The sequence below is a fragment of the Rhea americana genome, unplaced genomic scaffold (genome assembly GCF_003343005.1).
Source record: "Rhea americana isolate MKP2758 unplaced genomic scaffold, rheAme1 scaffold_172, whole genome shotgun sequence".
Taxonomy (NCBI): domain Eukaryota; kingdom Metazoa; phylum Chordata; class Aves; order Rheiformes; family Rheidae; genus Rhea; species Rhea americana.
This window is the reverse complement of record NW_028185839.1, coordinates 1,761,145-1,773,758: the sequence shown is the minus strand read 5'-3', so window position 1 is coordinate 1,773,758 and position 12,614 is coordinate 1,761,145. Positions and strand designations below refer to the sequence as shown.

Here is a 12,614-nt window from a genome sequence, read left to right as displayed (position 1 = left end):
TTATGCTTCAGTTCATTGCATTAGTTATATTACTGTATTCAGAACATCTTGTCTTTACAATCTGTGGAATATTTTAAAGAAAAGTTAAAACATTAATATGATGTGCACCTATGTATGCATGAGAGGGAGCAGGTTTTCATAACATGTTCTGCATCACTTGGTGAGAAAAAAATTAATAGGTTTTCAGAGTTCAACTAAACTCGTATTTTTTTTTTCAATAGTGTTTTTTTTTTCACCCTAATCTATCCAATTTATAGTTGGTAAGTGAGGATAGGAATCATTGCTTTTATCATGGAATTAGAGGCCACTAGGAAAAAACATAAAAAGGTTTTGCATTTATGTAACTTTAAACAATACAACTTTATAGTGAAAGGCTAACTATGAACATGTGTGCATAACTAATCATAACAACTGAATTCCTGATTTTGTAACCTTCACTCTAATCAACCTGCTTGTTAGCCTTATTTTATGTATCATTTATTACTAGCCGTTTTGAGAAGGGGCTACTGTCAATTCTGTCTTGCCTTGTGATTCTGCTCAGCTCCTTTAACTGAATCCATAAAGAGGAAGAGGTCCTTACATGCAGATTTTATTGCCAGACCCCTACACTATTAGAAGGAAGACAAACATGATGATATTGGAAGCTCGCTATCTGATTTGTGAACTCCATGCACCTAGGTGTCTCATTCTTTGCTATATTTTTTTTCTTTAATGTTTCTTTATAGGTTTCAGATGGAGCCAATGCAATAGTTCTTGGAACGCTAGGAGATATTTCATCTCCACTTGCTATTATTGGTGGAAATTGTGCCCTGCAGGGCTTTGATTATGAAGGAAATGATCTTTTTTGGACGGTAAGGCTACACCAAACACTATTCTTGTTATTAAAAGATTATTTTGATAGCACACATTCCTCTCAATGTTTGGAGGTTTTTTTATATGATATGTTCATTTGATTGTGACATAGCTCAGATCTTTCTTAATTTATCGCAGGCCTGAAATCATGTATTTAGACAGTGTACGTTCTGATACTGCCCGAATGTTGTCTGTGTTCGTTGTTCTCTTGCAGCTGAAATCATAAAAACAGTTTAGCCTCTGACAGCTGTCATCGATATTGAAGACTGTCTTTCTTATTTTAGGTTACTGGAGACAATGTTCGTTCATTAGCACTGTGTGACTTTGATGGTGATGGCAAAACTGAGGTTTGTAACTATTTACTTGTGATTTCAACTGTTTTCATGGTCTTGCAGGGAAATGATAGAACCCTCCTTTGCGCCCCCCCCCCCAGGTTATCAAACCCTGCTTAATTATATTGCCAATTAAAGTGATCTCTGCTTTGGAGTTGTCCCTTTTTAGGTTCCACTCCTGCAAAGATGTGCACAGGAGCTTAATCCATATACTGAGAACAGCACTGTTCTTTGGGACTACTTGCAGTGTGCAAAACTAGGCACATTCAGTGGTTCTTTACAGCACTAGTGCCTAGCTTTGGTGAACAGATTGCCAGTTGTAAAGGAAAACTTCCCCCAAATTTTTTTAAACTACTTCATTGCATTTCTTCTACTGTAATGTCTGTGATTATTGATCACAAGACCTCTAATTCAGTGATATTTTGGTGGTATGTTTRTAAGTATTTTTTAAATGGCAGAGAAACAACTTGCGATCATCTTTCACATAAAAATGACCTCTTAAAAGGTTATACGGTAAAGAGCTTTATTTGTATTTATTTATCTGATATAAAAATCAAGAACTCTTCGCATCTAATCACACTGCTTCTCAGCAGCAACATGAGGAAACAAAACATTCTTTGCTTCTCTGATGTGAAACTGGAAATAACTTTTAACAAGCGTCTTGGTCATAACATATGAGATAAACAGATAAATATATAGTTGTAGTCCTGAATTTGTATAGCGTTTTCTGTTACTGTAAGTATTCTTCGATTCTGTATAAACTGAAGGATCATGGCTTTAAATATGGATCATATAGAAAAATAATGGCTTTCTAGTGTCTTCAGTTACAAGTAAATATGCTGTTAAGTCACCAAGCTAAAATACTCTCTTCTGTCATCTGTCTGTCAGTATTAATCATCATTACTTAAGTTCGTCTGCCTACTTGCCAGAGTTTCCCCCTTTAGAGTGGGTAAGAATATCACTTGAATTGTGGTGTTTATATTGATGTGTAAATGGCCTGCAGGCTTTTGGTGTTTCTTACAAGTATTGTACCAATGCAGATCCTTTGCTTGAACGAGGTCTTCGGGAAATAAAACCATCTCTTTGCAGATCTTCCAATTGATTTCTGCATACTTCTTCTGTGCCGTGTTTTGTACGGACTGAGAGAGGGTTGTAAGAAGTAGAGACAGTGTATAAAGATTTTTGCTTTCCATCAGAAAGCAGGAAACTGATCTGTGGTGCTAATTATAGTTGTTTTGCGTTTGTGCTTTTAAGCTTCCCCCTCTTCCCTCTGAAAGGTTCATGCTCAGCAGTTGGTGAAAATCTGTTGTTGCTTTCAGCTAAGCAAGGTTGGATAAATTGTCCAACTGACTTACTTTGTTAGTTAGCCCAGCATGCATTTGCTGAGGTTTTTAGGTTTTCTTAATCTTAATTACCTAGATGATTCATTTTCTTACTTGTGGCTTAAGTGTAACAGCATCTGGCTTTAAACTGAAGTTCTGAGAAAGTGCACAAAACCGTCTTTTAAAGATTGGTTTTTTTTTATCACTTACATGACTTACCTGTTAAATGGGTGTGCTAGCTTCTTTTCCATTCTTCCCTCCTTCAGTGAAAACATGTCTGCCTTTAAAGCTGACTCATTAGCTGCAGGACAATGCTTCTGTTGCTTATTAGCTAACAACATTGATTTATTTTGGTCACTGTGTTTCTTGGGATTTTAGACTGATAGTGTGTTTTCTTCCCTTTTGCCAAAGACTTCAGAGAGAAACTTTTTCCTTGCTATTTCAGATTTTAGTCTAATGGAATGAAAGTCACYGAGGTGGGCAAGTTTAATGAAATTAAATGAAGAAAAAAGAAATCTGTAGGCATATGTAGGAGTAGCATTACCTACAGTAATGCTACCCACAATAGCATCACCAATCATTGGTTTAACATCCCATGCTTTCAGGTTGTCACTTTTAGCTGATGGCTTGTCAAGAAATCTATACTGCTTGTATATTTTTTTCAATTGTAAATTATGTTAGTCGTACAGTAAGCTTAGGCCTACGTGATTTAGTTTGTTGAAACAGGTTTGCTTTGGAGGAAAAAAAGCCCTATTTTTTTTCAGAGATCCAGCTTAACTATGGATTTGTCTATTCTGTCCTGTAAAGATGGAAGGATGCCAGACTTAGGCACTACCAGGCATTTAAACTTTAATTTATATTTCTGCTTCTGTCACTGACTTGATGGATGGCTTTATGAGCAAGGCACTAAATGTTTCCTCAGTTTCTCAATTGATAAAATAGAAGGCCTCTCTTGTGAAAAAGCACTTTATAAAGATGTTAATGTGATCTCCTTTTTAGTTAGTATCTTCTAGTTGCTCAGTTAGGAACTAGGAGAAGACCTCAGAAATCAGAGAGGATAATGAATGAGAATGCAGAAGACTAGATTYGGTGCTAATATCCTATTTGCACAGTTGTTTCCATCAAATTAGAACCCATTTTGCAGTAGTGGCAGCCACCTTTCAGGCTGGAGAAGCAGTGATGATTTGGACACTTGGATTCAATAGTTCAGTGTCAGCATGCAGCAAGAAATGCTTATGAGGGATGTTCAGTGCAGAATAATGAAATGTTTTCCATCTGTTTGCTCACACGCTAGTAATTAGAAGTTGCTGTCTCTCTACACCTATGTAGTAATGTGAGAACTGAGATGCAAGTCTCCTGCCCCAGTACCAGCAATATGGTATTTTCATGTGTATAACTACAATTATGAATATCACTGAATCCGTTACAGTAAGGAAAGAGCATAGCTCTGATGTTCCAGAATCTTTTCTCATTCCTATTCCAGATATTTCATTATGCTTTTGTTAGACTCTAGCTAGCCAAAACAAGTATAACTGGTKTTTGACCAATGGGAGACTTCTGAAATGTTGTCTTCACAGAGGGTGCCTGTTGTCCAACTGGCAACACTTTACGTGCTTGATAAAAGCTCTTTGAACCTGGAATATTTGTTTGCTTTCTGCTTGCTTSTGAGTCCTGAAGTATACCCTTTTTATTTCCTAAGCTTAAATAATTGTAGATTTTATTTTTTCTTAGCTTCTTGTTGGCTCTGAAGATTTTGACATCCGCGTGTTTAAAGAAGATGAGATAGTGGCAGAAATGTCAGAAACAGAGGTAAATTACTTCTAGATAGTGTTTGTTATAATTGTAGATGGAGTTGAAAATTCTGTGTAACATAAAGTTAACTATCTGGCACAATATTTATTCTGCTAGAATTGTAATGTTAGTTTAATATCTTTCAGTAATATTTGCATAGGGATTCACGCTCTACAGCTAGTTTACCAGATTAAAAAAAMCAAACAAACTACTGTTTGACTGAAATTCGAGGCCCTCTCCAAAGGTGATTAAAGTTACTGGAAGGAGCGCAGTGATTTTAAGCTGTTACTGACTTCTGAGAAATAGAATATCTGTTACAGTTGATATCAACTGCATTTACAAAATCATGACCAAGTAACTTGTCTCTGTGTGTATCCAGACAGCATATGGGGGAGTAGAAGGGAGTCAGCTAGGCAAAACTGGATGTTTTACAGTGCAATCAAGTGAAACAAGAGTTGTGCGTTGGCTGTATAAACAAGGCTATACCTTTGCAGTGCCTAAATTTAATAGCTATTTGTGCTTTAGGAAAGGGTGCTGTTACTACAACTAGAATTAGAACTGGGCCTGAAATGCGTAATGCTATCTGTATAATAACCARTCTAGAGTCATGTCATGATCAGTGACAATAAAAAAACTAATAGTCCATCCATCTCGTGTGTGATTTATTTCCAGACCTACAGTAGAATTGTTTTTTAAATTCACATTTGTGGGGTCTTAAGAGGTCTGTTACAATGTTCCTGTTCTAATTTAAAAKAATACAGTTGCACCTAAACCCTTCCTTTTAGGAAGTTAAATTGAATAAACATTGACTTTATACATTTTGCTCATTTTAAGAGTTGAACAGCATGCATTTTCTGTGTTTAATTGCTTATTTTGATGGAAGTGAGACCACAAAGGCTAATGTGGTTCTTTATGCATTCAAGAACGCATAGGAATGCATAGGAAAATGAGTGTAAAAGGGGTATGCTACCTCTYTGACTTTTTGGCTGTTGTTAGGACCTCCTGCCCTTACTGGGCACTTAAAATGTGGAAGATGTTAATACTTGGGAAAAGCTTTAGAGAAGATCTGTGAGAGGAAAGGGTAAGAAATTTGAAAACCATGCTTTATAGTGAAAAAAGGAGCACAATCATCTGAGCTTATTAAAGAAGTTTACATGATGCTTTCATGTTGGTCTGCAGATATCTACCTGTAAGACTGAATTGTAAACACAAGGGCTATAATTAAGGAAACCAAGTATAACAAAATGAAATGGCTGAAAATGGAGACCAGACAATTTCAGAGTCTCAGGCATGCACATTTAGTGGTGAGGATGATTGTTATTACTTAGTGACTTCAGCAAAGACTGTGATGGACTCTCTTTCACTGGGAATCTTTATAGTGAGAAGGTCCGGTTTCTAGAGGAGTTGCTTTAGTTTGTGAAGGATTTAACTGAAGGAAATCACCTACTGTGCTATAGAGAAGATCAGGGAGACCACTGCAGTTGCTCCGCCTGGCATTAATACCTAACCTTTGTKCATGGAAAGGGCCCCACTGCCAAACACTAAGATACTCTGATGAAGAATTGCAAGGTAATCGGTCTTAAAGAGTGAGAAACAAACTGAGTTATGATGCTTGGGTATTTCCCTGAAGCTGTTACTTATTGAAATAATAGCTAGYCTGATATTTGGGAAAAGTCCAACCCTGGGAGCTGTTAATTTTTTATTTCACTAATCTTGGACAAAGATTTTTCTACCAATAATGTCACAAAGCCTTCCTCAGCTCATGTAATGTTGAACTCTTGTGCATCCTCAGGTCTGAGGCTTTCAAAGAGCTTTGTCTGCTTGTAGTAGGTTTCCAATGAAAGTATATTAGCACTGGTGACCACAGACATTGAGTAATTTGTGCTGCTGATAGTGGTAGGAATTTTTTGGTCAAAGAACACAGTTTGAGTGCAGTTGTTTGACTAAAGTATACCTTAACACTGGTAACCTAACTTGTGTAAGGAAATCTTACTGCCTTTTGGTGATTTTTAAACTGACTTTTAAAAATAGATTTATTTACCATTAAATTTGAAGTAGTGCACAGTTCAGATGATAGAAATCGCATGTAGTCTGTCCTCTGTTACTTGAAGCTGCAGAATTAGCTGTGTTCTCACTCCTGTATCCTCTGTTCCTCTCCCTCCAACTCTCTCCCAAGACTATCACAGCACTTAGCCCCATGTACGGCAGTCGGTTTGGCTATGCCCTTGCTAATGGGACAGTAGGAGTTTACGACAAGACAGCCCGCTACTGGAGGATTAAGGTTAGTCTGGTGTTRGAATGTCATAGCTGAAATTTTGAAGTTTTAGGGGATTTGCTACCTTAGCTCGGGATGTTCTAATGGTGTCCAAACTCATTATGTGAATTTAAAATCTGCTGAACATAGCACTGAAAGTAATTTTGTTATTACAACGTATACTTATCCTTGTAGTTGTGCTAATAACATATTAGAACAATTCTATTAATAAAATCAAAAATCTTTGGGTTTTTGGGAGGTGGCACAAAGAGGCTGATGGGATTTCATTCACAGGGGTAAGAAGAGTTTATGGAAAAGTTAAAGCTCTGAGATTTGTTTTATAGAATTTCGCTTTTGCACGTTGATTTGTAAACTCTAATCATCTGTATGGATGAAAAAATATTTAAGGGAAAGAGCATTGGGCTATATTTGTAAGGCAAGTGCTAAAATTTCAGAGTTGTGTGACCTTGCAGATGGYGATGCTGTAACTTTCTGTTAAGAGACGTTTTTCTAGTCCTTTCTCTAATCTCTTGAGCATGAGCCTACAGTATCTTGTGTGTGTCAAGCATATGCAATTTAAACATATACGAGCTTAGTTTATTCTTTGTTTTCTGTCACCAGTCTAAGAACCATGCAATGAGCATACATGCTTTTGACTTGAACTCTGATGGAGTATGCGAGTTGATCACTGGCTGGTCCAATGGGAAGGTGAGTTTATACAGGGGAAAAAATGAGGAGCTGTAAATCTGGAAGCTGTGTTTGAACAAAGCTGCTAAATTGTCTAAGGCTGAACAGACAAATTAAGATGACTGTTGCTGTAATAACAGTTCCTCAGAGCTCAGTTTTGAAACTTGGTTTGGCTGGTGAATCCAGTACCAAATGCAAGATTAGTCAGAGAAAACCTCTTTCGTCTGCCTAGGATCAATTGCTAAGGTGTAAAAACTAGTTTCTATGGTAGCAGAGGTCATATACCACATTTTAGGGCTCTCCAGTGTTTCTTTTCAGGTGCGTGTTGAGCACATGCTTATATTCTTCTGCTATGCTCTCTGGATGTTCTCAAACTACAAGGAAGGCAAAATGTTTAGGTAACAGGAGAGCAGTGTCAGTCTTAACTATGGCAGGGTTAGAATAAATCTATATGTATTACTTAATTTTATGTAAACACATTTTGTGCAGCTCAGTCCTAAATTCTTAGCTTTGTATTCCCCTTGCCACAAATAGCTGTTCGAGCTGCCAAATCTCCCCTGGACACAGCCTGACCCTTTTATTTATTTATTTATTTWTGTAAATCTATGCTTTTTTCTTAGAACCTCTCATTAGCTTGGAGGAATTTAATTTCCTTCTTATCAAGCTGGCAATCTGCAGCCCAAATGTGTTACGCACCAAATCCAATGTAGGTTACAACATTGTTAGGGAGTGAACCTTTCCTTGCCTTACTCCTCTCCGGTCTGTTTTTACGGACAGTCTACCTGGCTTGTTGATTTGAAACATTTCCTGTCTGCTAGAAGAAGCAAYGCTGGGTCCTATGCTCTGGAAGAGAGACAGTGTACAGAACTGAGGTCCTCTCTCCATTCCTCTCCGATGAAGTAACATCGTTACCTAGTAAAAGGTCATGTTACTTATGCATAAAAATAATGAATTTCATCAAGACTAAGATACTACAACAAAGATAAAGAGATTGTAAATATTATGTCAAGTTTATGTCTAGTTTAGTCCCGCCATTGGCACATCTATGTGTGCATAACCTTGACAGTGCAGGCTTGCAGTTGTCTTTTTTTGCTTCCTATTGTTTCTAACTTAGGAAAGCATCTCTGAAGGTCAGCTTCTTTTAGTTGAGTCTGTCTAGATCTCGTTTCTTTGACAGTATTCTCCCCCYGCTTTCCTGTTGTGGTGCGATCTGCAAAGCTGCGGGTTCATCTGCAGTTTCATGAGTCAAGCTGGCTTTCAGTTAATAGCCCAGAGTGCTGCATAAATTATATTTTGGAATTAGCTTTTCTATTCATATTGTGCCTTGAAACTCCTCTGTTTCAGGTTGATGCACGCAGTGACCGAACTGGGGAGGTAATCTTTAAGGACAACTTTGCATCCTCAATTGCAGGACTGGTGGAGGGGGATTACAGAATGGATGGAAACACCCAGTTAATTTGTTGTTCAGTTGACGGTGAAGGTAAAAGCACCAATCAAGATATTATCAGACACATCACTTACTTGCAGATTAAGTGTTGTTTGGTTTTCACATACGTTTTTGTGTGCTAGATTGCCTTTGCCATATGTGAAATAAAGGGAATTTTGAATTGCGCTTTCTGCAAACAGGATTTTGAGTATTGTCTCCTCTGTTRTGATCAACAGGAATAGTATTCATCGGAAGTAGTGTTGGAGTTTTTTCCCCTARCTTTCACTGACAGCTACAACCAGAGTGCACAGCAGGTGGAAGTTCTTGACAAACATCTCTCTCGCTCCTGTTCAGCTCTTCTTTCTCCACAGGCCTTCCAGTTAAAAGGCTGAGACCTGTTTCCCAGTAGAGCATAGGGCTAGGAAGAGCCTTCTAAGTGAACTGTTTGTGATTTGGGGAAAAACTAGCAAAGGCAAATCTTGTTCACTGGCTGATGGATGGTGTGTTGCAGTTATTCAGTTGCTTCCTGGTAGTAACAACTCCTCTGACCAGCTCTACAATACCCACATACATATTTTATTAATTTGTATGTATTTGTATAGTTTATTAATTTGAGTAATTGCAAGTGRTTTAAAACTTTCTTAAGCTTCTGAAAGAGTGATTGTAGTGGAAGTCCTCTTGCAAAAAGACTGGAAGCTGCACTTCATAACTTAAAGACAGGTTGGACATTCTGTCTTCTTTTAATGTCCATCTTTCTTGTCCTGATCACAAGTCGGAACCTCTGTGAGTGTAAATGAACTAARCTTTTTAGCTGAATGATACCTGGTCACCTGAAGACCAGGACCAGTGTTATCTGCTSTTGACATGTTACAAGACAGTCATGTTGCAGAAACGAATGTTTTGAGGATACAGTGAAAGGCCCTGCTGMAATCAGCTGTGCTTTGTTTCTCCGCAGTTCGGGGCTATCTGCCAGGAAGCCAAGAGATGAAAGGAAATCTAATGGATGCAAGTGCTGAGCAGGACCTGATCCGAGAACTTAGTCAAAAGAAACAAAATCTGCTGCTGGAATTACGAAACTACGAGGAAAATGCAAAGGTACTGCTTAAACAATATGGAGGGCCAAAACGTGGCTTCTTGCTGCTATAAATCAATAGCAGACCACTGTAGCAAAAGCAYGAAACTACATAAGCTTGTGTTTAAAACTGAATGTATGTTAGGTGGTGATTCTGAATAAGGATTTGGGTATGGAGCTGAGCTCCATCGATAATGAAGAGTTTCATGGAACAAACTATAGCACAAATGTGCACAGCTCTGGGCCTAATCAAACCATTCTTCATAGATATTTGAAATGTATAGGAATTACTCTAATGGAGCCTTCTCCTGCAAGAAAAGAGAAGTGACTTATGCATGTGTTCTACGTTGCTTGAATGAAAATCTTGAAATTCTGATACTGAAGAGTGTGTATATGTCTTTAACAGGCTGAACTGAACACTCAACTGAAGGAAGCTGATGGGCGGAGAGGTGTAATTCCAGCAAATACCCAACTCCAGACTGCCCTATCAGTTAATCTGGGCTCTGACAGTCAGTCTGCTCATGTGGAGTTGTGCATTTCCACAACAAATGGTGAGTGGTGACCTGCAAACCTTGATATTTGTTTCATGTAACTTCATATAAAACACTAGGTTGTATTTAGCTGACGATTTACCTATTTCTCCTTTGCTGTGTCTGTAATTCTCTTGCGTAGTTGCCTTTCTTTCACAGAGTTCTGAATCAAGCTGTGTTACTTTGAAAGATCTTAGGAGAGATGAGCTTGATGGAACTTGTTTCTTGTGTTTTCTTTACCAAGGTACTTAACACTTACATTGAAAGGAGTCTGTGATCACTGCAATGCTCCTTCTATTGACTCTGAACATTAACAAAGAGCAATGCAGAGTATTGCTCTCAAAGAGAGTGAGAGAGTAAGTGCCCAGCCACTGAGTACGTGGTCAATGTAGAGAGATTCACTTATTTAACAGCTTTTTTTGGAAACAGTTCTTACAAAAACTCAGGTACAACCTTGCTTTTCCATGGATGGATTACCTGGTATGTAAGTAAACCATGAAAGGAATGCAGAGATGGCCACAGTGGCTCCACACAGAACTTGGGTCATGTCCAGCAAACCTCATCACCCTTGTTAGGGAGACTGTTGCGTGAATGTAGCTGACTTCAAATGCAAAAGTGGAAAATACCCCAAGTTAGCAAATTCTGCTAGCACTAGATGTGCTCAGAGGCTTGCTGCAGTCAGGTCCAGATGTGGTACTGCTGGTTATCTGGACTATTTCATCAATAATTCAGCAGGAGGAGTGTAAAGGAATTGATTTTGCTTAATATTGAAAATAATGGTGGTTTGTTGCTGGAAGGAAGCTGTTAATTTAGGAACCACTGTTTCTTCCTGTTGCTAAGACACAATCATCCGTGCTGTGCTGATCTTTGCTGAAGGCATATTTGAAGGAGAGAGCCATGTGGTACACCCCAGTCTCCAGAATCTCTCAGGCTGTGTTCGCATTCCCCTCACTCCACCCAAAGATGTCCCTGTGGATTTGCACATCAAAGCCTTTGTGGGATACAGGAACAGGTGAGGTTTGTGTCGTGAACTGTGCTCTTCCCCRGAGCTGATGTTGTGGGACAGGAAAYACCAATGATGTGGCCTCCTACTTGTGTCATGGGAAGTGCCTCATTAATTCCTTGGTGCCTCACTTCTTGGTGTTACTGGAAGGTGATCTGGAATATTATTTTAAAAAGCATTATTGTACCTGTGATGCTGAGCTCTTTTCCTACCAAAGACTGAATGTTGTGAAGTCACTGGACCTCCTGTGGTCTGGCTGTGCCTTCAGAAGAGCAGAAAGCTTTCCTTGTTCTGCGGCTGCCTTATTGTGGGTCTGTGGAGCACAAGGAGAGGGGCATGGGCTGTATCCAGACTGCCTGCTCTAAGTGTCTGCCTCTCCAGGGACCTGAGTGGTGGCTGCTTTGAAAATGGCACTTGAACAAGCCTGGGTGCTAGGAGAGCACAATAGTGTCCTTRAAAGTGCTCAGAAGCTGTGACCCCATTTGATTTCAGGGCAAGTTGCATAAGCCTGACTTGAAGACAGCGTTTTTCCAATTATCCATAGAAATAAGATGTCTCTTAATACACATTTGAAAATGACTTTCTTCCTGGTCACATCTGCCAGGACTGATGGTGCCCCAGGAAGCAGCTTCGCTTCCCTACGCAGGGAGGTGTATTCTGAGGGCTGACCGATCGTTGCAGAAAGAATTTATGCAACTGAATTCCATTTTTATTTCCTCTTTTCATCTTTACTGTTACTTTTAATACAACTTTGCTGAAGCTGTTGAAATATCCAGTCTCATAGTAAAATCTTGAATGTGTTGGCCTAGCAAATATATTTCATTGGAAAATGAAGGAATTATTCAGCCATCATAAAGAGATGTGATAAGCCTGATATTTGAGTTCAGATTTGCCTATGGGTAGTGGTAAGCGATTGATCACACAGCTGGAAGCTGAGATGGTGGTACCCAGTTATTAAGAGAAGGGAGGAAAAAAAAATAGAAGAGAGGGAGCGAGAGATCCCTTGCAATAGGTAACYCTCTCTGTGTTTTTGCTTTGGAATTCAGCATGCAGTTTCATGTATTTGAATTGACACGGCAGCTTCCCCGCTTTTCAATGTATGCCCTGAGCAGCCCAGACTCAGCCACAGAGCCACTGAGCTATGTTAACTTTACAACGAGCGAGAGAGCACAAAGGGTGAGTTTCTAAGTTTCTACTCTATTTCGTATTTTCTTGTCCTGCATACTGGTAATGCTTTTTGTAGCAGGTGGAGGGTTTGTAGTTAGCTTGAGAATCCCAAGAGTGAAGGATAACTATGCAGTGAACTGCACTGCTGGCCTGTATGTTACAATTTGACTGTTTCCCT

General features: G+C 38.9%; 1 protein-coding gene across 1 annotated transcript in view; it reads left to right on the top strand.

Annotated features, from left to right (window-relative positions):
• Positions 1-100: 100 nt before the first annotated feature.
• The window catches only part of BBS2 (Bardet-Biedl syndrome 2), a 16,913-nt gene continuing 4,399 nt past the window's right edge, over positions 101-12,614 (top strand). Inside the window, exons 1-11 of the mRNA XM_085301138.1 lie at positions 101-112; positions 726-851; positions 1,137-1,199; positions 4,238-4,315; positions 6,474-6,578; positions 7,173-7,259; positions 8,583-8,718; positions 9,620-9,759; positions 10,143-10,287; positions 11,107-11,278; positions 12,316-12,445. Coding sequence (XP_085157264.1) covers positions 101-112; positions 726-851; positions 1,137-1,199; positions 4,238-4,315; positions 6,474-6,578; positions 7,173-7,259; positions 8,583-8,718; positions 9,620-9,759; positions 10,143-10,287; positions 11,107-11,278; positions 12,316-12,445 — 1,194 coding nt within the window. The remainder of the gene's footprint in view (positions 113-725; positions 852-1,136; positions 1,200-4,237; positions 4,316-6,473; positions 6,579-7,172; positions 7,260-8,582; positions 8,719-9,619; positions 9,760-10,142; positions 10,288-11,106; positions 11,279-12,315; positions 12,446-12,614) is intronic.